Consider the following 25,375-nt stretch of genomic DNA (forward strand, 5'->3'; position numbering starts at 1 on the left):
TAGGGGCACTTCTAAATCTCATGGCTTTACTTTAAAGTACACCTAAAGTGAGAAGCATATGGTGGCTGCCATATTTATTTCCTTTCAAAAAATTCCAGTTGCCGGTCGGTCTTGCTTATCCTTCTGTCCTTCTGGCATTAGTAATGTCTAAGGGCTGGTGCGCACTACAAGAGCTTTTCTGAATGCTTTGTGATTTTAAAAGCTCTTGCTAATGCTATCCTATGTGAGAGTTCACACTGGAGCAATGTGAATGTGCTTTTTGAAATCACTAAGGCTTAAAAAGCTCTTTTAGAGTGCACCAGCCCTAAATCCCACCCCTGAAGCAAGCATGCAGCTAATCCAGCCAGACTTCAGTGAGAAACAGCTGCTCTGCAAGCTTATCCAGGGTCTATGGCTAAAACTATTAGAAGCACACAATTTACATTAACGGGACAGCGTGGCAATTTTGTATTTTTTAAAAGGAAAATAAACATGCCAGCCTCCATATTCCTATCACTTCAGGTATGCTTTAATCAATAAGCTCAATCAACAGTGTGTTGTTTACTGAAAGAAAGCATGAGAACATACCATACATGGAAAGACTTGTAGATGTGATGGGTAAAGGGAGGTAAAAGTGGATAAGGCAGAAATAGTACAAAACGTTATGCAGAGAGACGAACAGAAAACAGAATGAAAGCAGGAAGTAATCAAAGTCTATCCAAGGCCATCCAATATGGTAGTAACAGAAGTACAAAAAGATGGCTTGCAGCACTAGAGTACATGCAACTTAATTGCCAGATATTCTATTTTTAATTTATAATTACACTCTGCACAAGGCTGTCTCAGTGATGTTTTTATTTTAAACTGCTGAAAGTGAATATTCATTTCAGTTCATACTGCTTGACTGCAAAAAAAAAAAGGGAAAAAAACTACTAAAAAAGAGTTTCCTTAAGAATTTCATCCCCCTATTGTAGAATATCTTAGTACTGTAAATTCATATGAAATACAAAATGCTTAATAAGGGCACAGATGCTATTTGGTTCTCACAAATTAAAACCCAAACTCAGTTTGAGGAGTTTTTTGTACATTATAGAATAATATCAAATTTAAGAAAACACAGACCATTTTAATATCCAATGAAACTTTGATGTGTGTACCAGGCTTCTGTAAGTTAAGCCAGTAAAGGACCTGAAGGTGGTAACTCAGGCCTGCATGAAACTGTCTTTCATGGTCTAGTTTTAAAATAAATAATTGACTTATCTGGCCCCCTCCAGTCTCCCCTTAAAGTGGATTTGAGATGAACTTTTACTCATTGCATAATTGTGTTCCTTTCCTATAGTTTATAGGGCATTCCTCAAGCCAAATACTTTTTTGTTTTTGTTTTAATACTTTAATTCCCTATAAACTAAACAAGCCCCACCCACAGTTTTCAGAGAGCCTTGGCAGTAGCAAGGGCTCATGGGAGCTCAGTCTGGGCAGGAGGAGGGGGAGGTATTACTAGCCAGAGATTTCAAAGGCAGAGGGGAGGAGGGAGGAGGATTAGGTTTTTTTCACAGTCTGAGTGCTGATGGTGCAGATAAGCCTGCCTCTGCGTAATGTTTACAAACAACATGGCTGCTGTAATTGTATCACAGAAAGAAATAGTCATATTCTATTAAAGCAGTATGCAGACAGATTTGCTGTTTAAACCATCTAAACTGTACATAAGATATATAGACAAGTTACTTGTTATAGTTAGTTTTTCATCTCGGATCCGCTTTAAATGCATGATTACCACTGACACAATCTTTCTTTCAAGGGTGCAGCTGGGTGTTCTATAGAACTATTCTTGTGTGAATGCAACACCCTACACACAGTACTTCAGACCATCATGGGGTACAAACTTCTTTGTCATTCCTCTTAAGAAAATTATTTTTCATGCTCAAAGCACAATGTTGGTTGACTCCCATTAGAATTCCAGCCTTGGCAAGTGAATCACACAAGCTGATGTTCTCATTCCCTATCCCAAAGTGACTTTGAACATGTATCCACATGCCCTCCAGGTATCAGTTGCTGATGACCTTCAGCAGTGAAAGTGTTACCAGGAAACTGGGTTGTCCTCACAAAGAACAAGGGTTTCCTCATCTGCTCATTCCTTCTGTTCTCAGAAAATACTTTCAATATAAAATATGAAGTTTTAGTTCCCCCCAGAATTCTGTTCTACCTCCTAGCCCCTGCTATTGATTGCAGTCTTCAGGATCTTCATTTAGGTCTAGGTCTAGCATATGAATATGACAGATAAAAATACATGATAAAATGCTTCTGGGTGTGGAGGGGATATAGTAAAACAGCAGGGGAAAACGTCTTAGGCATAAGACAAAAAGGTACTTGTTAGGCATAGGTAGTGATGTGCTCTTGTTACGCCTTCACAGGGGAGGGTTTCTGTGAAAGTTAGGGTACAGAGAGGCAAAATAGAATATCAGTAAAATTACGAATATACTCTATAGAGGATAAATATCAGTAAAACTACCAATATTCTACTGTAGCGGATAATAGAATATTGGTAACATTACCGAGATTCTATTATCGCTATTTCTTGCCCATTTTTCTTCCCACCTTTTTTGCATAGATGCATTTAAGCATATATTTTTCAACAGTAGATTTGGACCCATCAAGAAAAACAGCACACTGCAGACTGAATTGAAAAAAGTTATTTCAATAATATGCTGAAAAATATGTGTATCGATAACATATGCATTATGGCACAGTCTATTACGGTTATCTAGTGTCATCCAGTGATTGTCAGGTTTACATCAGTGCGTTAAACAGTGAAAATTATGGATTTATGAAATTTTTTGCAGTTTACAGTTTCTAGCTCATACAGCTCTGCAGAAGTACCTAATCCATCTTGCCTTCATTTTAGATTTAGTAAGTAGTATTTTACCGGCCTGGGATTAGTAGTACAGTTGCAGGATGAAAAATAATGAATAATTCTCTCATCACTAATTCAGACATTTGTTGCATAGCTAGTCTATTTATAGCTGGTGCTGGTCAGCAGGGCCTTTAAACTGTGATGCATTTAAAGGGGCACTATGGCTAAATTATACCTTATAATACCATTTCATATAAAAAAATGTGCAAGTATAGCAATGTTTGAGACTTGTATTGTAGCAGAATAAAAGTCAGTTTCATATTTTATATGAAATGGTATTATAAGGAATAATTTAGCCATAGTTCCCCTTTTAACCACTTGACGCCCACAGTACTAACACCCCCTAAACACCAGGCCATTTTTTTGTTGTGCTGGGCAGTGCAGGCTTTTCAGCTTACTGCACAGCCCAGCTTGGGAGCCCAGCGATCGGACTCGCATCATTTTTTTGTCCCTAAGGGGACATGCCGCCGGAGGGGTCCGATCGCTGCAGCACTTTGTTTTTTTGTTTTTTTTTTTTCCTTCAGCCTCTACGAGGCTCTCTCTCCCTCCCTCCCTCTGGTATCTGATTTGGAACAGGACGGCGATCCGTCCTGTTCCGCCTTTCATAGAAATCAGCCTATGAGAGGGCTGCGCTCCCTGGTCAATCCGAGGGGGATTTCTTTCCCCTTTCGTTTACAAGCCGCCTAATCGCAGAACTCGGTTCCGTGAAGTGGCAGGGAACAATTGCGCATGCGCGCGGCCGTTCCCTGGGAAACTGCAGCCCCAGGACTTGATGCCAATCGGCCCAGTATTTAAGGGTACAAAGTAGACAATTGCCCCAGGCCCCTTAGCAGAAAGAGTAAGGGTGGGTTCATACTATACCTAATTGGCAATGTATAATGTCATGGAACATCCAATGCATTATCTGCTGTGTCCATCCTTATGTCCTCCTCCATGCCCGTATCCTTCTGTGCTCCTCCCATGCAGAGTATTTTGCAGGCAGAAGAGGTAGCTCAGCTACTCTGTGGGCACCTGCAGCGATCAGCAACACCTTCTGTTCCTCTCAGCTCCCCCTAGTGTTGGTTGCATGCATTGACATGATAAGGAGAAGCCAATGCTAGAGGAAGCCATGAGGGAGATAAGACGTCGCTGCGAGTGCCCACAGAGCTGGTGCCACTAATATTTTGCACAGGGGAGCACAGTACAGGAAGTCCTTGACATTACAGGTCGGGGCCATTCGTAAGTTGGGGACTGTATTCAGACCATAAGATGCAGTGACATTTTTTCCCTACTTTTGGAGGGGAATAAAGGAGTCTTATAGTCTGAAAAATACAGTAATGATTTGCAGTAAAATTTAGCCTAGCAAAAACATATCACCAACAAAAACTTACTCCTATACTCTTGTGCTGATATTTCATATCCTAACATTTTTATACGGATGCTCAAAAATATCCCTACTAGTCAGTACCACTTTGTCCAAAACCGCACCAGGATAGTACAACAGTTATTAGTGCACAAGTACTTTTATTTTCTAATCCGTGAGGTTCACTATATTCCCGACAAGGTATCAACAATACATAAGCTGTCACTTGCATGCCTGAAAATTCACTTTCAGGCAGCAAAAAAAAAGAAGAAGAAAAAAGAAAAAAAGATAAGCAGGCTAGTTACTAATATGTTTTGCACTGTAAATACAGGTTTATCATCATGTCGCCTTGATTATACTTTAACACAAGAACTAAAGCTGCCATATATATACACACCTGAAATTAATATCCTGCAAACCATGTAGCAGAAAAAAAATATAGAAGTACAAATGTATTTTAGGCTACAAAGCATCAGATGCAATCTGGAAAGAACTTCGCTATTTGCTAGTACTGGATTTCTCTCACTTCATGTGTCTGAGTTGGTAGCTTCCTGTAGACACAATCGTTTGTTAAGCAATTGCCAAGTCAAATTCCTTGTAGGTGCAAACTTACTAGTCGAAATAAAATTGATTCTGATTTTGATTTGACCCTGCTCAGGAAATACAAAAATACGACTTTTAGCTCAAAAATAAATATTTCCTTGGTGTTATAGTTTTTTATGTGATAGCGAGAGCAGAGCATCCACTTCAGACACAGTATATGCAGTGACTATAGTTCCACTTTAAAACTGTTACAGCAATTACAAAATCTATAATATGCGACAGCCACAATAACTCGTAGGCTGAGCTTCATGCATACTTAACTAAGCTAAAAAAAGACTTGTATCCATCAAGTTCATCCTCTAACAAAGCACTGCAGTTTTGGTCCAGGAGGTAGAAACTCCCCCCAACCCCCAAACACACTTAGCAGCTAAGGACAATTTTGCCTCCTGGGGAAGATCAATTCTCTAGATCAAAATAGTAACATAAAATCCATTAGTAAATAAAACTCTGCTTGTAAAACACTCATCAGACCATTTTTTAAATTCAGTCATTTACTTTGCCATTACATCTAACGTTGTTGAGTGTAACACTGGACCGTTTGTTCAGTTGGCATGTCAAATAAGTGGAGCTTTTGCAATCCACATGATTAAAATGTTTTGATGAGGGACCTTACTAGTTAACTTCTCTGCCTCAACATAGAAACACAGAGGCTGCAAACACACTGAATGCAGATTCTCCCATTTCTGATCCATTTTTTAGCAGAGTAGGTTTTCAATATGGAATACATCGCTTTCCACTTCCTTCCTATACTGCTAAAATATATTAACTCTTTGTGGCTATCACTGCATCTCAGATGATTCTAATAATTATAAAACTGAGCTCTAGTCCTGGCTACAAAAACAATCTCTCAGTAAAGGGAGAGAAAGAGCGTGGTCAGGTGATTTGTGCTCGTCAGGAGGGGCTACTGTTGCTCCCTCCAATTCCTCTTTATTTCATGGGTGGGTGATGATGGGGTGGAGATGAATGTAGACAGCTTTCTCTACAGCAAAGCTGCACCATCATCTTTAAAGGAAATGGAAGCTACAGAACTCAGCCCTCCAGGTGCTGCAGAACGTATAGATATGCAATGGCAACGCACAAAATATCCCGTGCATTGCTAAATAATGTAAACTAACCATCACAAGAATTAAAAAAAAAGGAAGGTTGAACTAGGGCTTTAAAGATTAGAACTTGGCATATGATGAGTATTGATGGACAACCGTGGACCGTTTGCGAAACAAATGAGGTGGGGTTCCCGCTCCCAAGCTTCTTTTAGCCAAAATGCGGAGCCAGGACCACGTGAGGCTCTGCAGCCTGAGCTATACCAGCCCACATGATCCATGGTATGGGAGGGCTCTAGAAGAAAGGGGTGGCCTCCCCCACTCTCCCCGGAGCCCTTGTCCAATCCATGGATAAGGGCCTCTTCCTCATCTTCGGTGCCCAGGATGGGTGGGGGTGTACAATCTGGGGGGACGGGGTAATGGGGGAACTAGGTACACCCCAAAAGCTGCTCAGGTAACACAGCACTGGGTCCCTGAGGAATAAGGGTTTAAATACCCAGTTTGAAACACTTGTCTTGTTCCCCTTGTGCCACTATATACATTTGTGGGGAATAAAAGCAGGCCACCATGTGCATGCTTTCACACAGAGGCCCACATCACACACATGCATTCTCTTCCTCAGTAACAAGAAAGTAACTGAAAATGCACATGGAAACCAGTGCCAGGCAAGTGCTAGCAACATGGCTATATAGCCCTCGCCTTGTTTCCTGAGAAACAATACTTAGCATTGAGTGCTTGCCAAAGGTGGGGGTTTTCAGCCCTCTGGGCCTTTCAAAGATGATACTCATAAAACTTGACAAATCTGAAAAAAAGCTCATCAGTAGGGATGAGTGAAGAGTGAAACTGCCCAGACATGAAAGTGAGCAGAGGGTATTAGCTCACCTAAGTTACCGTCTCTCATGGACTGCTCCCTATCTTCCCGACGCTTCCACCTTATGGTATCGGGAGCATGGAGAGCAGTGTGCAGCGCATCGGAGAGAGGCCGCAAAACAGGTGAGTTAACCCTTAAATTAGGCATACAAAAATATTTTTTTATTATTTTCATTTAAATATTGGATACCTTCCCATTCGTTAGGAAGTAAAGGTAACATCAATCTTACCAAGTAGAGTTTAATGCACCTTGTAGTGTCTTGTGGGAGGGGCTATAGTATACAATATTTAAATGGAAGTATTCGAAAGGATTTTTTTAATGAGTTATTCAATAAAGATTATGTACGATTTTAAAATTGGGTTTTGGAAATGTTGGTTATGATTTCAAGAGGTAACTTACAATCACTTTAACAATGAACACCTTACAATGTACAAAAATTCATTTGATTGGCGTTACTGTCATACTTTCCTTCACCCCTCTGCATCTTGCCTCCCAGGATCCATGTAACCTTCTAACTGCTCACTCATACTGTTTCCCGTGGTTAGGGGTGGGGCAGCTGCACGTTAGAATTCTGGTGAATGTTATGGCACTTGCATGGCAGTAAAATTTACACAACAAATTGTCAATCCCCAAATTTACACACCAAAATGTCAACTAATAAAAAGCTTTACTCTGGCAGCACCCAGTGCTAACTAACCTGTCAAGCTTGGTGTGTCTCTGAGCGTACCATTTTGCAGCAATAATACCCATTGTGTCCCCAGCCTGTTTGACAACTCTTGATCTAGCTTTGCTGAACGACCTGATTTGTTCAATCATTCCTGTTCTGCTACTCAAGCTGTGACCTTGAATATGCCCTTTCTCTGCTAAACCTAGCCTTTTATATAGCCTTGTCTATATCTGTTCTCTGCTAACCTTGTCCTCAGCTTGTGACCTTGGCTAACCTTGTTCTCTGCCAGTTCTGACCTCAGCCTGTATACTCAGGTGTGCCCTAATAGCTCCTCATTGCATTATCATCTGTTTTCCCTGCCTACTGTGTAGGGGCTGTGACCTGGTAGTTACATACAACAAAAGGAGTTCACTGCCCGCAATGGGTAGTACACTGTAAACTCTTGTGAGATGCTCTGGTATTGTGACCAGTAACAACTAATATGCCACGATTTGGGACAGCACATACAAACCACTGGTTGCAGAGTCTACAGAACACTGCATCAGCATAACATTGATTTTCAGTCCCATCCTGCAGCTAGATTGAAATCCATAAGTACACAGAAAGTCAATGTTGAAAAAAAAAATACAAAAGAGGTGCAATACAAGTAACTTGAATATGTGTTATGCACCTCACTAAACCGTTGTCAAGTACAGCAATCCCCCATGTTTATACTGTTGATATTTCTCATGAGGGTAAATAATAAGCAGATATGTCTTTTCAGTCTGCATTGACTAACTCATTCTACATCATGTAAACATATTTTCGCATTCATTCTTGCATTGACTCCTCCTACATCATGTAAACACATTCTTCATTGGTTTGAATGGCATCTTTCTGCCTCAACCAGCAAAGGCGATGAAAAGATAAAGTCAACAGTTCCGTATTTCTTTTCAAATATTCAATAAAAGTGTAATAACACCTAGCATTTTTAGATTTTATTTTATAGGCAGTAATACAAATCCATGCAAATCATCTACCTTGCAATAGTTTTTATAATGCTGTCAAGCTCATCAGCTGAAGGGGGGTTTCGGCCTCCTTGCGGAAAGACAAGGTTGATGGGATCGAATAGCCGAGACAAGGACTTTGACAGGTAAGCTGCTTCATAGGGCTGCAGAGAATCTTTCAGTGTTTTTTCTGGACTGAAGATAGAAAAATTGCATTATAAAAGTTAATAATTTCACTAATCACAGAAAAACTGCAAACACCAGTCATTAAAATGCTTTTGCTGCCATCTAATAAACCAATCTCTAATCATGTGATACAAAGATTTACCCAAGAGTTCTACATAATACATTTTATTCATCTTGCACCATTATTTACAACCAGGTTTGTAAATGAAACCTAAGCAAGATTTCCAGTGACCTCTTGGCTGCACACAGAATAAAGAATCATCCTAGTAAATTTAACTTTTATTGTGCACTGTGCAGTTAGAGAGGAACTGTAATAACAAAATGGGAGAACATCAATTATTTAGGATACCCATTTAATCTTAATTATCCTGGTTTTAGTATTAGAAACGCTTTTTAAACCTATCTGTATATTGGTATGTAAATCCCACCCTTCCACTAGTGTTTAGTCTAGACAATTATGTAATGCCCCCTCAAAGAACTCTGGGAAATCATGTGATGTTCCTGCTTACTTCACAGATGGGGATAAAAACATTCCAAAGTGATTAATCTTGCCAGCAGTAAAGATAACGGCAGCTCTGATAAACTTAGGAATATAAAATGGGGTTGGGTAAGATTTTACCAAGGGAAAATATTGACTAAAAATGTATAAATACATACTGTAATAAGCAATTTTATTTATAAAGTTATACACAGTAAAGTTGCTCTGTAAAGAAAGTCTATCTTAAAGAGACACTGAAGCGAAAAAAAAAATTATGATATTATGATTTGTATGTGTAGTACAGCTAAGAAATAAAACATTAAGATCAGATACATCAGTCTAATTGTTTCCAGTACAGGAAGAGTTCAGAAACTCCAGTTGTTATCTCTATGCAAAAAAGCCATTAAGCTCTACGACTTTGAAAGTCGTGGAGAGGGCTGTTTTCTGACTTTTATTATCTCAACTTTTCCTGAACTATTTACTTTTTCTCTGCCAGAGGAGAGGTCATTAGTTCACAGACTGCTCTGAAAGAATCATTTTGAATGCTGAGTGTTGTGTAATCTGCACATATTATAGAATGATGCAATGTTAGAAAAAACACTATATACCTGAAAATAAAAATATGAGAGTATTTTCTTTGCTGCTAATCTTCTAGTAATTATTCATAGTACACAACCAATTCACTATACCATATTTTTTTTTCCGCTTCAGTGTCTCTTTAAACCTACTAATAAAAAACAAGTATCAGCAGTACCGCTTAAGTGAAAAGTAGTTCACAATTAAAATTACATGTCAGATATGGGCTGGAGACCCATGTCATTTTAATTGCATGTTCAATAAAGAGCTACTTTTCACTTAAGCGGTGCTGCTGATACTTGTTTTTTACTGCTTTGAACTCAATGGGCAACGAGCTCTAATCAGCTATAGCACGCTTGTCTCCATTTTGAGTGCTAGGCCAAACATTTTTGTACCTACTAATAAAAGGCAGGGTGTTGATACCAGATGTTGATGCAAAAAAAAATCTATAAGGAACTGCTAATCTGCAAAGTGTGAGATCAATAATCTGCATTCCCGATTTCACCAATCAAAAAGTTTATGGTTGCACCTCCTTTTAAAATGCTTTATGCATTTATAAGTTTTCAATGCAATTATTATAAATTAAAATGTGCCTAGCAATCACTGTAAGGTTTCTAAATAAAGTGATGTCTAAGTAATACTTTTAACTATGCAGACAGAATAAAATGACACTGGACTGAATTGCAAATGTATTCATACTCACTCATCGTCTAGTTTCTTTAGCATGAAACCATCTTGTGTGTCATCTTCAATTTGCTGTAACTCAGCAACAAGATCAGAGTTCCCACTGCTTGCAAATGATCCTTGCAGATTCTGGCTATACTGTTGAAGACGTTTCCACAAATCATTGTACAGCCTCAGCAGCTTTGGGTACTCCCCTTCAAAAGCCTGTTTTAGGAATGTGGATGCTGAAAAGAGAATACAGCACAACACTGGGTGTGGTGATGATTGGACAAAGAAGGTACTGGTCCTTGAAAAATAAGCCTGAGCATTTGTTGAAAGCCGTGATGGGTATTTGTTTTTATATTCAGTTCTGAGCAGGACAACATTGTGATGGTTAGGCAACTGGATCAAAGCATCACTAAAATTGCATGCCTAGTGGCATGTTCCCAATATACAGTGGTTAATACCAACCAAAAGTGGTCCAGGAAGGAGAACTGGTGAATACGGCTGTGTGCAATCTGTTTTTTTTTTCACTCCAATTCATAGAAGCCCCACTTTACAATTTACAGGACTCATAGAATACCTGCACTCTCGATGTATTTTTTTTCCCAATAAAAGGCCTTTGCCTCTTCTCCTCTGAGCCGGAACTGTATACCTAACTCAAATATCCTCCTTGTTAGTTACATGAAGACAGCATGCATGGAAGGAAAAAGGGTGACATGAATATGCTATGCCATTCGCTATTGCCATACTTTGCTTTATGTTATTGATATATTGGCAAACTGGTGACTATTCGACACAGGCATGTTGGAGTGGAATGTGTTATTAGGGAGAAGAACAATGTACAAGTGATGGTGAGTAGGTTTTCTGTATTTGAAAAGTAAAAAGTGGAATATTGGTATATGTAACATCTGTAATATATGAGAAAGGTTTTTATTTATTTATTTATTTTAAAAACATCATTCTGGCTTACTTGATTATATCAGGGAAGTTTATTGCTTTTTTTCCCCCCATTTAGCTCAGGCTTTAAAGAATCTGATATTAATATCTTGTTGCTAAATACCACAAGTCATTGTCTAAATTTTGTAAGTCAATGTCTTCAAAGATCAGAGTTATTTTGCACAATATTGAGTAGGTGGTTTAAACATTTTGGTTGATCAGTAGAAGTAATTCTCTATTTTGCCAAACATACAGGGGCACGCCTCTCAAAAATTGAATTCAGGGGTTCCAATCACTTCCATAGCCACAGGTTTATACAAATAAACACCTAGGTATGAAGGCTTGTTTCTTCAAATATTTCTGAAGGAATGGGTTGCTCTCATGAGCTCAGTGAAGTCCAGGGTGGTACCATGATACAAGGTCACCTGGTGCCATTAGTCCATTTTGTTCTGAGAACAGCAGCAACTCAGCCAAGATGTGGTAGGCCATGTAAAATCACAGAGGGGATCACCAAGTGTGATGCAAAGCTGCTGACCTCTAAATAGCTACTGACATCCAAACTTCATAGGGTCCTCTTATTAGCTCAAGAACAGTGTGTAGAGAGAGCTTCATGGAATGAGTTTCTATGGCCGAAAAGCTGCATCCAAGCTTTACACCACCAAGTGAGATGCAAACCACTAGATGCAGTGGTGGACAGCACACTGGATTGAGCTCTAGAACAGTGGAGAGGTGTTCCCTGAAGTGAAGAATCAACCTTCTCTGCCTGGCAATTTGATGGACAAGTCTGGGTTTGCTGGATAGCAGGAGAACATAATTTACCTAACTACTACATAGTACCAAGTGTAAAGTTTGGTTAAGGGGAGATTGTGGTGTGTGGTTATACTTCAGAGGTTGGGCTTAGCCCCTTAACTCCACTGAATGAAACTCTGAATGCTTCAGCATACCCAGACATCTTGGAAAATGTCATCTTCCACAAAGGCATGGATGAGTAAGTTTTGTGTGGAGGAACTTGACTGGTCTGCACAAAGCCCTGACCGCAACCTGCCAAAACAACTTTGGGATGAATTAAATAAGAGACTGCAAACCACGTCTTTTTGTCCTGCATCAGTGTCAAATGAATTCCTGGAAGAATGGTTAAATATATATATATATATATATATATATATATATATATATATATATATATATATATATATATATATACCTTGTGGAAAGCCTTCTCAGAAGAGGTGCATCTTTTACAGCCGCAAAGGGTGGGCCAACTCCCTTTTAAAGCTTATGGATTAATAATGGAATGCCATTAAAGTTCAAGTGTGTGTAAAAACAGGCATCCCAATATTTTTGGCAATAAGCAGTGAATGCTCCCATAAGGAGCAACAGCATTAGCAATTTGCCGATCGCTGGCAATCAGCAATCACAGGGCAAATGTCATGGAATGATCAGCAGTGTTAAACAGCCCTTTTTTAACATGGAAAAGACAACTCATTTTGACCCAGTTCTCAACTAAACATACAGAAATGCAGCCCTACATCTGCAAGGAATCTACACCATGCATCATTATTCACTGCAGGCTGTCATTCTTGTACCACTCACTGGGCCTCCAGTAAAGAAACTGCCTTCAATTACAGCCAAATGTTTTAAATTTGCATTTGTCGGTCAAGTAAATGAGCTCTTATGTGTCTGTGCACAGAGAAGTTGCCTGACCTTGTTTCCAAAAGTGTTTTTGACTGCAGGCTATTCCCAAAAGTCTATTTTTGACCAGACTCTTCCAGACTGTAGATGCTTGTTCAAGTGTCCACTGGTTTCTGCCAGGTGTGAACTGATGGTGCCATTAGACATCCAAATATGAATGGAAGTAAGCATAATGTATCTTTCGTCTGCTGCACCAAGTTTCCTTGATCAATTACTGTTTTCTTGGCACTCAGCTTTACATGTGCAAATACCCATCCTCTTTGAAATTTCTGCTTGTGAAGGAACCAGTTGATGCAGGTAGACTGCCATCCTACCTAATCTTGCCAGTGTGTAAGATTTCCTTGCAAGTGTGCCTGGGATAACGAATGCTGCTTTAAAGCCAAATATAAGGTGGCTTGTCGTCGAAGATTTACTTATCTTTGAGCACATTCTCAATCTACAGCATTTTTTGGGGAAGTGCCTATACCTTTTCTGCTTATGTACATGTACACCGCCGGTGAGCTGGGCACCGGATGAGCCAAATGACTGCTCGCCTTGCTGTTGCTCAAATCCCCGGCGGCGTTAAATAATATTCCCTCTCCAAGTCTTTGCAACTCGAAGAGATATGTAATTCAGGGTCCAGCGATTGTCAGAACCCCAAATGACCCTTATGTGCCCTGGGCAATATAACAGTACTGCTATGGTAGCGCCTAGTTTCATTGCTCGGGAGTTGAGTGCCAAAACCACCTGCTTGGGCCTTTTCTTGGATTGCTATACTTATATAGCACAGATAGAGGGTGGGGGGGATTTTTATGATAATACTAATATATCTCAACTGGTGTATTTTATAAGAGATTTAATCCATACTTACAGTTTGTAGCTTTCTCAAACTGTGAGGACAGTATACAGGTAATGGAGTTCCAGAATGTGTACAAAATATCAGACTGTCCATCCTGAAAGAAAATGAAAGTAAAATAAAAATACTATTATTGTAACAACAACTTTTTTTTTTTTTTCACTTCTCACACAAAGAACACTTTAATCAGAGGAATGCTGTGAGATTGGTGAGGATGCAGTGCAGAGGAGTGTAGTGGAAGCTAGTCTGGTGAGGTTACAGGCCCAAATTTAGAGGATATGTCAAGGAGGAGAAAAGCAAGGGTAGATGAGAGTGTGACTTAAATGGTGCCTGGATATGTTTGGGGCTGTAAGAGGGATTTCAGAAGAGACTGAAAATTCAAGGCTAAAAGAGGTGAGGAAAGCAAGGAATTTGATATGAAGATGGAAAAGCCTACATTAGACGAGTGCATGTTGCCATGCTGCTGGTAGATTTAAGAAAAAAGGCAGGGTGAAGCTCAATGCAAGTTGCCCATCTGTCCTGCTGATCCTGTGTCTCTACGTTTAAACAAAGTGCTGCATGCTGTACGTTATACTGGGCGAAGCCACGTTAGATTGTTTGCACATGCTCAGTAATGTTGGAGGAGGAGGTCTCCCCTTCTCCTCCACGGCCAGCCACATGGCTAATTAATATTCACTGCACTGTGGTGACTCATGGTGGGACTGCAGTGTTGTCCGGATCATGAACGAATCGTTCATTTGATCCGGATCTTTTTTGTGAGTCGATTCATCCAGATCATCACAATGAAAGATTCGGTTCACAGTGGATGTCTGTCTGGAAGAAACAAGAACATACAGAATGTACAGTGCAGGGAAATTCCTGTCCTGCTAGTCATTTCACCCAGTCTGCTTCCCTAGTAAAATGATTCAAATGATTCGGTTCAAAGATCCGGATCTTTTCAATGATCCAATTCAAATTATCCGAATCCTTAAGAAGATCCGGACTTCCTATCACTAACCTGGAGCGGCTGCTTTGAGAGCTGCATAACGCAGCTCAATCTGACGTCCAACTTCAACACCACCATGCGTTGCGTTAGGGGCACGTTATGCGACCATAACGTCCCCTAAAACGCAACGTCTTGGTGGGAAAGTAGTCTAAAGTATAGACCCTGAACAAGCATGCAGGTGCTCTGACTCAAGTCTGACTGGATTAGGCACATGCATATTTCAGGGCTGTGACTCTAACACTACTGATGCCAGAATATGAACAGGAGTGCAGAGCAGCTAGTATAATTTAAAGAAAACCTGTACTGAAAATAAAAGTCAAAATAAGCATCCACAAGTCATACTTACCTTCCGTGTAGTCTACTCCTCGTTGTCTTTCTCCTGTCCCGCGTCCTATTTGTTTACTATGATCAAGGGAATTTTCCGTCCTCCATTTTGAAAATAGCCATTACCCATAACAGCTTTCTGGTCAGCACACAGTTAAACTGTAACATCGTCCACTTGAGCCATAGGGAAACATGGACATTACCTGGTACATCCGTTTTCCTCTCAGCTATAACTGACAGCAACTGATATTTTACTGACAGCAACTGATATATTTCAGATCTGACAAAATATTGTCAGAACTGGATGGGATTATTGTCAGAAGAAAATGGTGAGCTTCTGAGAGGAACTGATGGCAAGGTAACTATGTAATGTTCATTTGAAGTTACCTCATGTGTTTATTTTAAATATTTTTACTCAGTACAGGTTCTCTTTAAATAGAAACAAGTATGGCAAGCCTCCATATTACTCTCACCTCGGGTGCATTTTAACCTGTTTGTCAGCAACACCTGAGCATCGCTTGCTAACAGCACAGTCTCCTGTATAACAACATATATACTTCAAGTGGTCTCCAAAGTGTACGCTGTGTAGTTGAGTGAAAATATAAAGGTCTATTTAGTAACATGTCTATTCAGATAATCGTCATGTAGCAAGAGCTTCTTGACTAAATCAGTACTGCTCGTGAGAGAATGTCTTGGCATAATGGGATATTTGATTTGTTTGAAAGCTTAGTGGCATCACAGAGGGAGCAGGACTTGGGTCAGTGAGGCAGCCAATCACTAATCCAAGTAACAGCCAGGTCAGACCCATTACCTGGTCACTCCACAGCCACTGCCAAGCCAATCATCAGCCAGCTCCAAGGCAGTGATTATCTCAGCAACCAGCCAAAGAGAAACACTGTAATAAAACCATTGCAACGCCAACTTTGTACATGCTTGTTTAGATGCATGAAATGACAGCAGTGGCGTAGCTAGAGATCATCAGGCCCCATAGCAAAATGTTTGTGGGGCCCTCAGATATAGGCACTCTTGAGCAATGCCAGCTGTCCCTACCCCATGGATATGACTTTATTGGGCAATTTACATTCTCATGCAATCAGTATTGCACATCGTCCATGGCACTGAGGCAAAGTCAGATGGTGGAGAAACACAAGAAAGGTAATGGTGAATACATTAAGTACCCACTGGGCCCCCTCTGCTCCAGGGCCCCATAGCAGCTGCTATGGCTGCTATGACTATTGCTACGCCCTTGAATGACAGTTTAGTTACAAAACAATTTTTGTCTCAGAAAGTGGCAATGTTTTGTGTATTCAATTAGACTTGAACGACTGGGAACTTTGTATGAACTGATGGAGATCCATTATAAGCAGCACTGGATTTATACTCTGCCGTCTTCGGTCAACTGCCTTTTGCAACCCTTCTTTCACATTAATCTCCATACCTCAATGTACAACAGTCAACATCTACCTAGTGCAACAGTTATACTATTCCATGTACAGCAAACTACCAACTACATGTACTGTCACTGTTAGTAGAAAACATCCTCATTATTTTGAAATAAAGTACTGACCCTACTAAACAGCTTCACATTGCACCACTTGTTATGTGTGAAGATTAAAGAGATTTCAGATTTTGTTGCAAATGCATCCTAAAATGTTTTAAGCAGGATTTCCAGCAGAGAGGGGTCATAAGATCAAAGAACAGCATAGCACGAAATCCCCAAATCTCTTTCTAAATAAACTGGATACTCATCTGATTTACTCTGTATCATCATCATCATCATCATCTGTGGAAGTACAACAGAGGGCGTGAAATCCCAAGTGCCAAATTGACTAAGTGACGAGCTCTCACCGGGCAGTTCTAGATTCCCAGATCTGAACTGTGGCCAGGTCACTATCTGCATGTAGTATTAAAGTTCTCTCCATATACAGAAGTCAAAGTTTAAAGCCCCATTTAACAATGAATGATCTGAAAAATGATAGTTTGATTACTATATCAGAATTAGGAAAATATGCCCGATGTACAAATGTTTCATCACGCTGCTCAGTGGTGAAGGGATATTTGTGTCTGGTTTTGGTTGAAACAAGCAATTAATCTTGCATGTAGTCAGCATAATTCTCTTGTTGGTATTCCCTAGCAGCATCCACTTCTAAGCCAGCAGCCCTCATTGTGTCACCAAAGTGTCAGCAGCTGCCACCACTGTGACAATACTGTGCCAGCAGCATTCACCACTAAGCCAGCAGCTGCTACCACTGAGACACTACTGTGCCAGCAGCATCCACCACTAAACGAGTAGCCACCACTGAGACACTGAGCCAGCAGCATCCTCCACTAAGCCAGCAGCCACCAATGCGTCAGCAGCTGCTACCACTGAGATGCTACTGTGCCAGCAGCATCCACCACTAAACCAGAAGCCACCGTGTCATCACTGTGACAGTACTGTGCAGCATCCACCACTAAGTCAGCAGCAGCCACCAGTGTGACACTACTGTGTAAGAAGTAGCCACAACTGTGCCAAGAGCTGCTGCTGATCAGCATCTGTCACTATGTAAGCAGCAGCCACCATTATGCCAGCAGCAGCCACTTATTAGCAGTCGCCACTATGCCAACAGCAGTAAAAGCCACTAACTAACAGCCACCACAATGCCAGCAGCAGTAGCAGCCACTGACTAGCAGCTGCCACTATGTCAGCTGCAGTAACAGCCACTCACCATCAGCTGCCACTATGCTAGCAGCAGTAGCAAGCACTCACCAGCAGTAACAGTCACTCACCTGAAGCCTCAATTGTGCCAGCAGCAGGAACAGACACTCACCAACAGTCACAACTATGCCTGCACCAGTAACGGCCACTTTCCAGCAGCTGCCACTATGCCAGCATCAGTAGCAGTCACTCACTAGCAGCCACCACTATGTCAGCAGCAGCAACCATTCATAAGCAGCCATCACTATGCCAACAGCAGTAGCAACAGCCATTGAATAACAGCCGCAGTTGCTTTGTTATCAGCCACCACTGAGCCAGCAGCAGTCACTCATTAGGAGCTTCCATTGTACCAGCAGAAGTATGCTTGCATACTAAAGAGTACATACTAACTGCACACAAAATATGGTTTGTTTTTGGTGCAAATGATCTTTTGACAAATGTATAGGAACAGTGTACCTAGGAGCAATCAGCAAAAATTGTGGTTCATTTTGCCAGGTTGGCCTACTAGTATTCTCAACAGCGATATGGCCCTTGGCCTATAAAATTTGGATAACACTGCTCTACGCCCTACCCTTAATCGCTTCCGGATCAGGCTAATTAACCACTTGAGGACCGCAGTGTTAAACCTCCCTTGTGACCAGGCCATTTTTTACTAAATGGGCCACTGCAGCTTTAAGGCCTCGCTGCAGGGCCGCACAACTCAGCACACAAGTGATTCCCCCCCTTTTCTCCCCACCAACAGAGCTTTCCGTTGGAGGGGTCTGATCGCTCCCCCAATGTTTAATTTTTTTGTACATTTTTTTTTTTTTAAATAAATGTACATATTTTTTTTATAATTTTCCCTGCTATCAGTTACTGCTGCCATGCCTATGTTGCAATCAGAAAAGGAAGAAATCCAGAGAAGAAGATTTTGGATATCCTTATAGCTACGTCTTCTAAACTAGTTCTTAAGGATTCTTTACTTATCATGTACTGTATTATACTATTGGTTCCTGAGATGACCAAGACAGCTGAGGGCTACATTAACTATCCAGTGGAGGCAATTCCTGGTACCCCTGATAACAGACTCCCCTATCGCCACAACCATAAGCCTTTTCTGCATTGCCATGTCCACTATAACTATGTGGTCTGATAGTCTGTCTTACGCAGTCAATACACCATGAGATTTTTTTGTCAGACAGATGGCTCAATAGATAATTTCCGCCAGGTCCAATCTGATTTTCGATCATTTTTCTTATCAATTTCTCATAGAAGTGAAAGGAAACCAATCAGAAAAACGATCGGAAAATCGATCGGGCAGTAAATCTGCTGAAAAGTCTCTTTGTGTATGTCCAGCATTATATAGGAAGCCAAAAAAAGAGCTTCAACTTCTATGCAGGCAACCCTCCACATCTGAATTAGAGTGTTCTACCACTTTAAGAACACAGAATAAGGGATGCTATGAATATCTTGAACACATGCACTAGGGACTTACAGGCAACATTTGTTTGAATATCTTGGGTTTTGACAGGTAAAGGATGGCAATATAACTAATGCATTCACAGGGATGCTGTTGTACATTATTATTTTCTGTCTGCAATGGCTGATCTTGCCACATCTTAACAGCATAGGAAGAAAACACAATTTCCATGTCTTCAGAAAAATAAAACATATCATGATTTGGCCCTAGGAGTAGAGGTAAAAATAGTATATTATTGTTAATGCACAACCTCAGCTTTAAAAAGGTGTGACAAGCTAATTATAGCACAGAAAGTGATTAACTAAGACTTCTAAAACACATTTCAGCTGCCTGTATATAGCAACGAATCACATAAATCACATTTGTTTACATCTTTGCAGTGATTACTATGTTCAATGAAATTTTTAAACAGCATTTAGTGACCCAACACCACTAGCAGCACTAGTTCAACAGTTTCACACAAAAATTAAATGACTAACATGAGCTGGTGGGTTTAATCAAAGTGTAAATTCTGTTGTCATAGCAACAGCTCTTTTTCTGCCAAACACTGAATACGGTAACCTGCCAGACTTATTGTTCATAGGAATCTTAAAGGGACATTGTTATCTTTTGGTAAAATCAGCTGTACATTTTTTTTATTTGTAGATCGAAAGCACTAGGATGAAAACATCTGGAAAACATCTGGATAGGCAAACAAACAATAAAGTGGTAGATCAGGTAAATAATTGATATCTTTCTCTACCACTTTGAACTGTAGATATTAGATGCATTTTAAAGAGAAATCTTGACTAATATTGACTATGCCACTGCCAGCAATAGCTGTGTACAGCAAGATGCAGTACAAAGCAATGAGAATGTTGCTCATGTAGCACTGCAGCCGGCCTCAAAACACAGGTGTTCTTCAGAGATCTTTGTTAGATTTGGTGTTTATATCAAGTTTAACATCTAATCTGCTTAAAAGAAAATGTGCATAGTGTGTAGTTATCATGAGTGTCACATCAGAAAACATAATTAGTCTAAATACAGCAACAACACTGCACATGCAGCCATAATAAATACATATCAAATGTGTATAACACCACAAATATGTATAACACAGCACAATGCTATCCGCAAAATACAAACGTGAATCTGGAGACACGTCTTTTAGTAGTGGCCAGATAGTGTAATGGTTAAGGGCTCTGTCTCTGACACAGGCAACGTTGGTTCCAATCTCAGCTCTTCCTGTTCAATAAACCAGCACCTATTCAATAAGGAGTCCTTGGGCTAGACTTCCTAATACTGCCCCTGCCTATAGATTGCGCCCTAGTGGCTGCAGCTCAAACACTTTCAGTACGCCAGGAAAAAAGCACAATATACAGTGGAGGAAATAATTATTTGACCCCTCACTGATTTTGTAAGTTTGTCCAATGACAAAGAAATGAAAAGTCTCAGAACAGTATAATTTCAATGGTAGGTTTATTTTAACAGTGGCAGATAGCACATCAAAAGGAAAATCGAAAAAATAACCTTACATAAAAGATAGCAACTGATTTGCATTTCATTGAGTGAAATAAGTTTTTGAACCCTCTAACAATAAAAGACTTAATACTTAGTGGAAAAACCCTTGTTTGCAAGCACAGAGGTCAAACGTTTCTTGTAATTGATGACCAAGTTTGCACACATTTTAGGAGGAATGTTGGTCCACTCCTCTTTGCAGATCATCTCTAAATCCCTAAGGTTTCGAGGCTGTCTCTGTGCAACTCTGAGCTTGAGCTCCCTCCATAGGTTTTCTATTGGATTAAGGTCCGGAGACTGACTAGGCCACTCCATGACCTTAATGTGCTTCTTCTTGAGCCACTCCTTTGTTGCCTTTGCTGTGTGTTTTGGGTCATTGTCGTGCTGGAACACCCATCCACGACCCATTTTCAGTTTCCTGGCAGAGTGAAGGAGGTTGTCGTTCAGGATTTCACGATACATGGCTCCGTCCATTTTCCCGTTAATGCGATTAAGTTGTCCTGTGCCCTTAGCAGAAAAACACCCCCAAAGCAAAATGTTTCCACCCCCATGCTTGACGGTGGGGATGGTGTTTTGGGGGTCGTAGGCAGCATTTTTCTTCCTCCAAACACAGCGAGTTGAGTTAATGCCAAAGAGCTCTATTTTGGTCTCATCAGACCACAGCACCTTCTCCCAGTCACTCACAGAATCATTCAGGTGTTCATTGGCAAACTTCAGACGGGCCTGCACATGTGCCTTCTTGAGCAGGGGGACCTTGCGAGCCCTGCAGGATTTTAATCCATTGCGGTGTAATGTGTTTCCAATGGTTTTCTTGGTGACTGTGGTCCCTGCTAATTTGAGGTCATTCACTAACTCCTCCCGTGTAGTTCTAGGATGCTTTTTCACCTTTCTCAGAACCATTGACACCCCACGAGGTGAGATCTTGCGTGGAGCCCCAGAGCGAGATCGATTGATGGTCATTTTGTGCTCCTTCCATTTTCGAACAATCGCACCAACAGTTGTCACCTTCTCTCCCAGCTTCTTGCTAATGGTTTTGTAGCCCATTCCAGCCTTGTGCAGGTCTACAATTTTGCCTCTGACATCCTTGGACAGCTCTTTGGTCTTTCCCATGTTGGAGAGTTTGGAGTCTGCTTGATTGATTGATTCTGTGGACAGGTGTCTTTTATACAGGTGACTAGTTAAGACAGGTGTCCTTAATGAGGGTGACTAATTGAGTAGAAGTGTCTAACCACTCTGTGGGAGCCAGAACTCTTAATGGTTGGTAGGGGTTCAAAAACTTATTTCACTCAATGAAATGCAAATCAGTTGCTATCTTTTATTTAAGGTTATTTTTTCGATTTTCCTTTTGATGTGCTATCTGCCACTGTTAAAATAAACCTACCAATGAAATGATACTGTTCTGAGACTTTTCATTTCTTTGTCATTGGACAAACTTACAAAATCAGTGAGGGGTCAAATAATTATTTCCTCCACTGTAAATGTTGTTTGTCTTGTCTAGTTAGCAAAGAGAAAAAGAAAGAAAGAAAAAACACAGGCTAAAGAAAAGCTATTGCTGCCAGATAGTCAATTGACATGTCTTAAAGTGAACCTTAAGCCAAAAGCCATGTTCAATACGAAGATATTACCTTACTGCTGTGTCCCAGCCCTGCAATTTCGCATGGTTATCGCCGCTGTGGAGCCTTTAGTTTCTGTGTTATCGGCAGGGTGAATATCTATAATTTATCCAAAATGGCGCTGCTGGCCGGAACTATTTCCTGGTCAGCCAGCACTTGTCAGCTTCCTTTGTTTCCTGTCTCCTAGATACGCTCGCTTGTGCACTGCCTTGCCTATTGAAGTGCACGAGCAGAGTGTCTACAAAGAGCTGTCCCCGGAGCTTGCGCTGACACTTGATTTAGTGGCCGGCTGAGTTTCGCATTCCTCAGACAGCAGAGCACAGAGCGAGGAAGTAACATCAGCCGCCACATCTTTTCGGTGACGATCTTGTACGCGCACGTTTGTCATAATCAGGCACTCGCACAGCGCAGTATAGGCAGCGGTGCCGGCGGCAGTAGGACCCAGCGAGTGAAGGGAAGATTTATCTGTTTACATTCCTGGGTCATTCGCCGTCAGGCGCCCACAGGGCTGGCTGTCAGGGAGGATTAGTGGGACAAGGAGGACTCCATAAGAAAAAAAAAAACTAAAAACTGAAGTCTTTTATCAGCCTCCTCTATTTAACAAACTGTCAGTTTTGCAAAAAAAAGTTAGGCTTAAGTGCCTCTTTAAGCCTGGTATACACCATGCAATTTCCCGTCAGATAGATGGGTCGAATAGATAATTTCTGACAGGTCCGATCTGATTTCCGATTGTTTTCCTGATCGATTTGCATATAAGTGATCAGAAAATCGATCAGAAAAATGATCGGATCAGTCAGCAATTATCTATCGACCAATCTATCTAATTGGAAATTGCATGATGTGTACCAGGTATTAATTCATCTCTCCTTTCCTGGGTCAATTGAGAATTGCATGTGGTTTTTTTTTTTTTTTTGCACATCACTATTACTAATTCAGATTCCAGTTTGAACATGCATTTGTGAAGGCAGAATTTAAAAACTGTACTTAGTTCAAGTTGAGTGGAAACACATAGCTAAAATGGCCGTACTCCTATTGAGACAAGTCTCATTAGTGAAGCTTGTCAACAGCTTCAATGTAGTGCAGAAACCCTGTTAAAATGCTTAGTTAGTGGTCCATCAATAGAACTTTGGCGATGTATTAACAGTTTCTGCTTACCTTGCAAGCTAAAACTACTTCTAAATTTCACACCTTAATAGCCATACACAAAACAATATTTTTTGCCAAATTAGATGTTGGATTTGACAAAAATGTCGAAGCGGGTAGAAATTGTGGTTACCCATGGCACTGCGGTTGACCCATGATTGTCCCGCAGGGCGACATCCTGTCATCAGTATAAGCTGTTTTTGCAGTAATCGACACGGAATCTTGGTTGTAATGTTGATCGTGGCCATGGTTCAATAGTGTATGGCTAGTTTTCACTCTACTATGGGATGTACCACCAGCCTTCCTCTACATAAGTCAATTTTTTCACCCACAAATGCTGTAAGTCTGTGATACATGTAAGTGAGTGGTTGATACACATTGAGGAGGTAAAAGAATTCTCAGATCATTCCAGTATGTGCATCTACAGTGGTTTGCAAAAGTATTCGGCCCCCTTGAAGTTTTCCACATTTTGTCATATTACTGCCACAAACATGAAACAATTTTATTGGAATTCCACGTGAAAGACCAATACAAAGTGGTGTCCACATGATTCCAAACATTAAAAAAAAAAAAATAATAACTGCAAAGTGGGGTGTGCGTAATTATTCAGCCCCCTGAGTCAATACTTTGTAGAACCACCTTTTGCTGCAATTACAGCTGCGAGTCTTTTAGGTTATGTCTCTAACAGCTTTGCACATCTAGAGACTATAATCCTTGCCCATTCTTCATTGCAAAACAGCTCCAGCTCAGTCAGATTAGATGGACAGCGTTTGTGAACAGCAGTTTTTAGATCTTGCCACAGATTCCCGATTGGATTTAGATCTGGACTTTGACTGGGCCATTCTAACACATGGATATGTATTGTTTTAAACCATTCCATGGTTGCCCTGGCTTTATGTTTAGGGTCCTTGTCCTGCTGGAAGGTGAACCTCCGCCCCAGTCTCAAGTCTTTTGCAGACTCCAAGAGGTTTTCTTCCAAGATTGCCCTGTATTTGGCTCCATTCAACTTCCCATCAATTCTGAACAGCTTCCCTGTCCCTGCTGAAGAGAAACACCCCCAGAGCATGATGCTGCCACCACCATATTTGACAGTGGGGATGGTGTGTCCAGAGTGATGTGCAGTGTTCGTTTTCTGCCACACATAGCGGTTTGCATTTTGGCCAAAAAGTTCCATTTTGGTCTCATCTGACCAGAGCACCTTCTTCCACATGTTTGCTGTGCCCCTCACATGGCTTGTGGCAAACTGCAAACGGGACTTCTTATGCTTTTCTGTTAACAATGGCTTTCTTCTTGCCACTCTTCCATAAAGGCCCACTTTGTGCAGTGCGCAACTACGTGTTCTTTGGACGTCATGGTGTTGTTGCTCCCAATATTCTCTTAGTCAACCTCTGAGGCCGTCACAGAGCAGCTGTATTTTTACTGACATTAGATTACACACAAATGCACTCTATTTAGACATTAGCACTTATCAAGCAATGTCTATGGGCAACTGACTGCACTCAGACCAAAGGGGGCTGAATAATTACGCACCCCCCCCCCCCCTTTTGCAGTTATTTATTTGTAAAAAATGTTTGGAATCATGTATGATTTCCGTTCCACTTCTGACGTGTACACCACTTTGTATTGGTCTTTCACGTGGAATTCCAATAAAATTGATTCATGTTTGTGGCTGTAATGTGACAAAATGTGGAAAACTTCAAGGGGGCCGAATACTTTTGCAAACCACTGTACTACAGTTGGTGGATTTTGAGGGTTGTGTTATTGGAGTTCTTGCTGGGAGTCACTTAGCTGCCAGATAATATTTTAGGCATGTTAACTGATGTGCAGTTCTATTCCAAGGATGATAATAGTTTCAGAGGAGTTTGTGAGATGTGGTGATGAATGCATA

General features: G+C 40.8%; 1 protein-coding gene and 1 long non-coding RNA gene across 3 annotated transcripts in view; one reads left to right on the plus strand and one right to left on the minus strand.

Annotated features, from left to right (window-relative positions):
- COG5 (component of oligomeric golgi complex 5) overlaps positions 1 to 25,375 on the minus strand; it is a 497,428-nt gene that overhangs the window by 117,075 nt on the left and 354,978 nt on the right. For both annotated transcript variants that reach the window (XM_068276282.1, XM_068276283.1), the window contains 3 exons: positions 13,784 to 13,865; positions 10,343 to 10,547; positions 8,433 to 8,594 (listed from right to left, as the gene is read on the minus strand). In XM_068276282.1, coding sequence (XP_068132383.1) covers positions 8,433 to 8,594; positions 10,343 to 10,547; positions 13,784 to 13,865 — 449 coding nt within the window. The remainder of the gene's footprint in view (positions 1 to 8,432; positions 8,595 to 10,342; positions 10,548 to 13,783; positions 13,866 to 25,375) is intronic.
- LOC137563609 (uncharacterized) overlaps positions 19,755 to 25,375 on the plus strand; it is a 37,949-nt gene continuing 32,328 nt past the window's right edge. The window contains exons 1-2 of the long non-coding RNA XR_011030387.1: positions 19,755 to 19,790; positions 19,880 to 19,951. This is a non-coding gene — a long non-coding RNA (uncharacterized lncRNA). The remainder of the gene's footprint in view (positions 19,791 to 19,879; positions 19,952 to 25,375) is intronic.

The sequence above is a fragment of the Hyperolius riggenbachi genome, chromosome 3 (assembly GCF_040937935.1).
Source record: "Hyperolius riggenbachi isolate aHypRig1 chromosome 3, aHypRig1.pri, whole genome shotgun sequence".
In the NCBI taxonomy this organism is placed as follows: Eukaryota; Metazoa; Chordata; class Amphibia; order Anura; family Hyperoliidae; genus Hyperolius; species Hyperolius riggenbachi.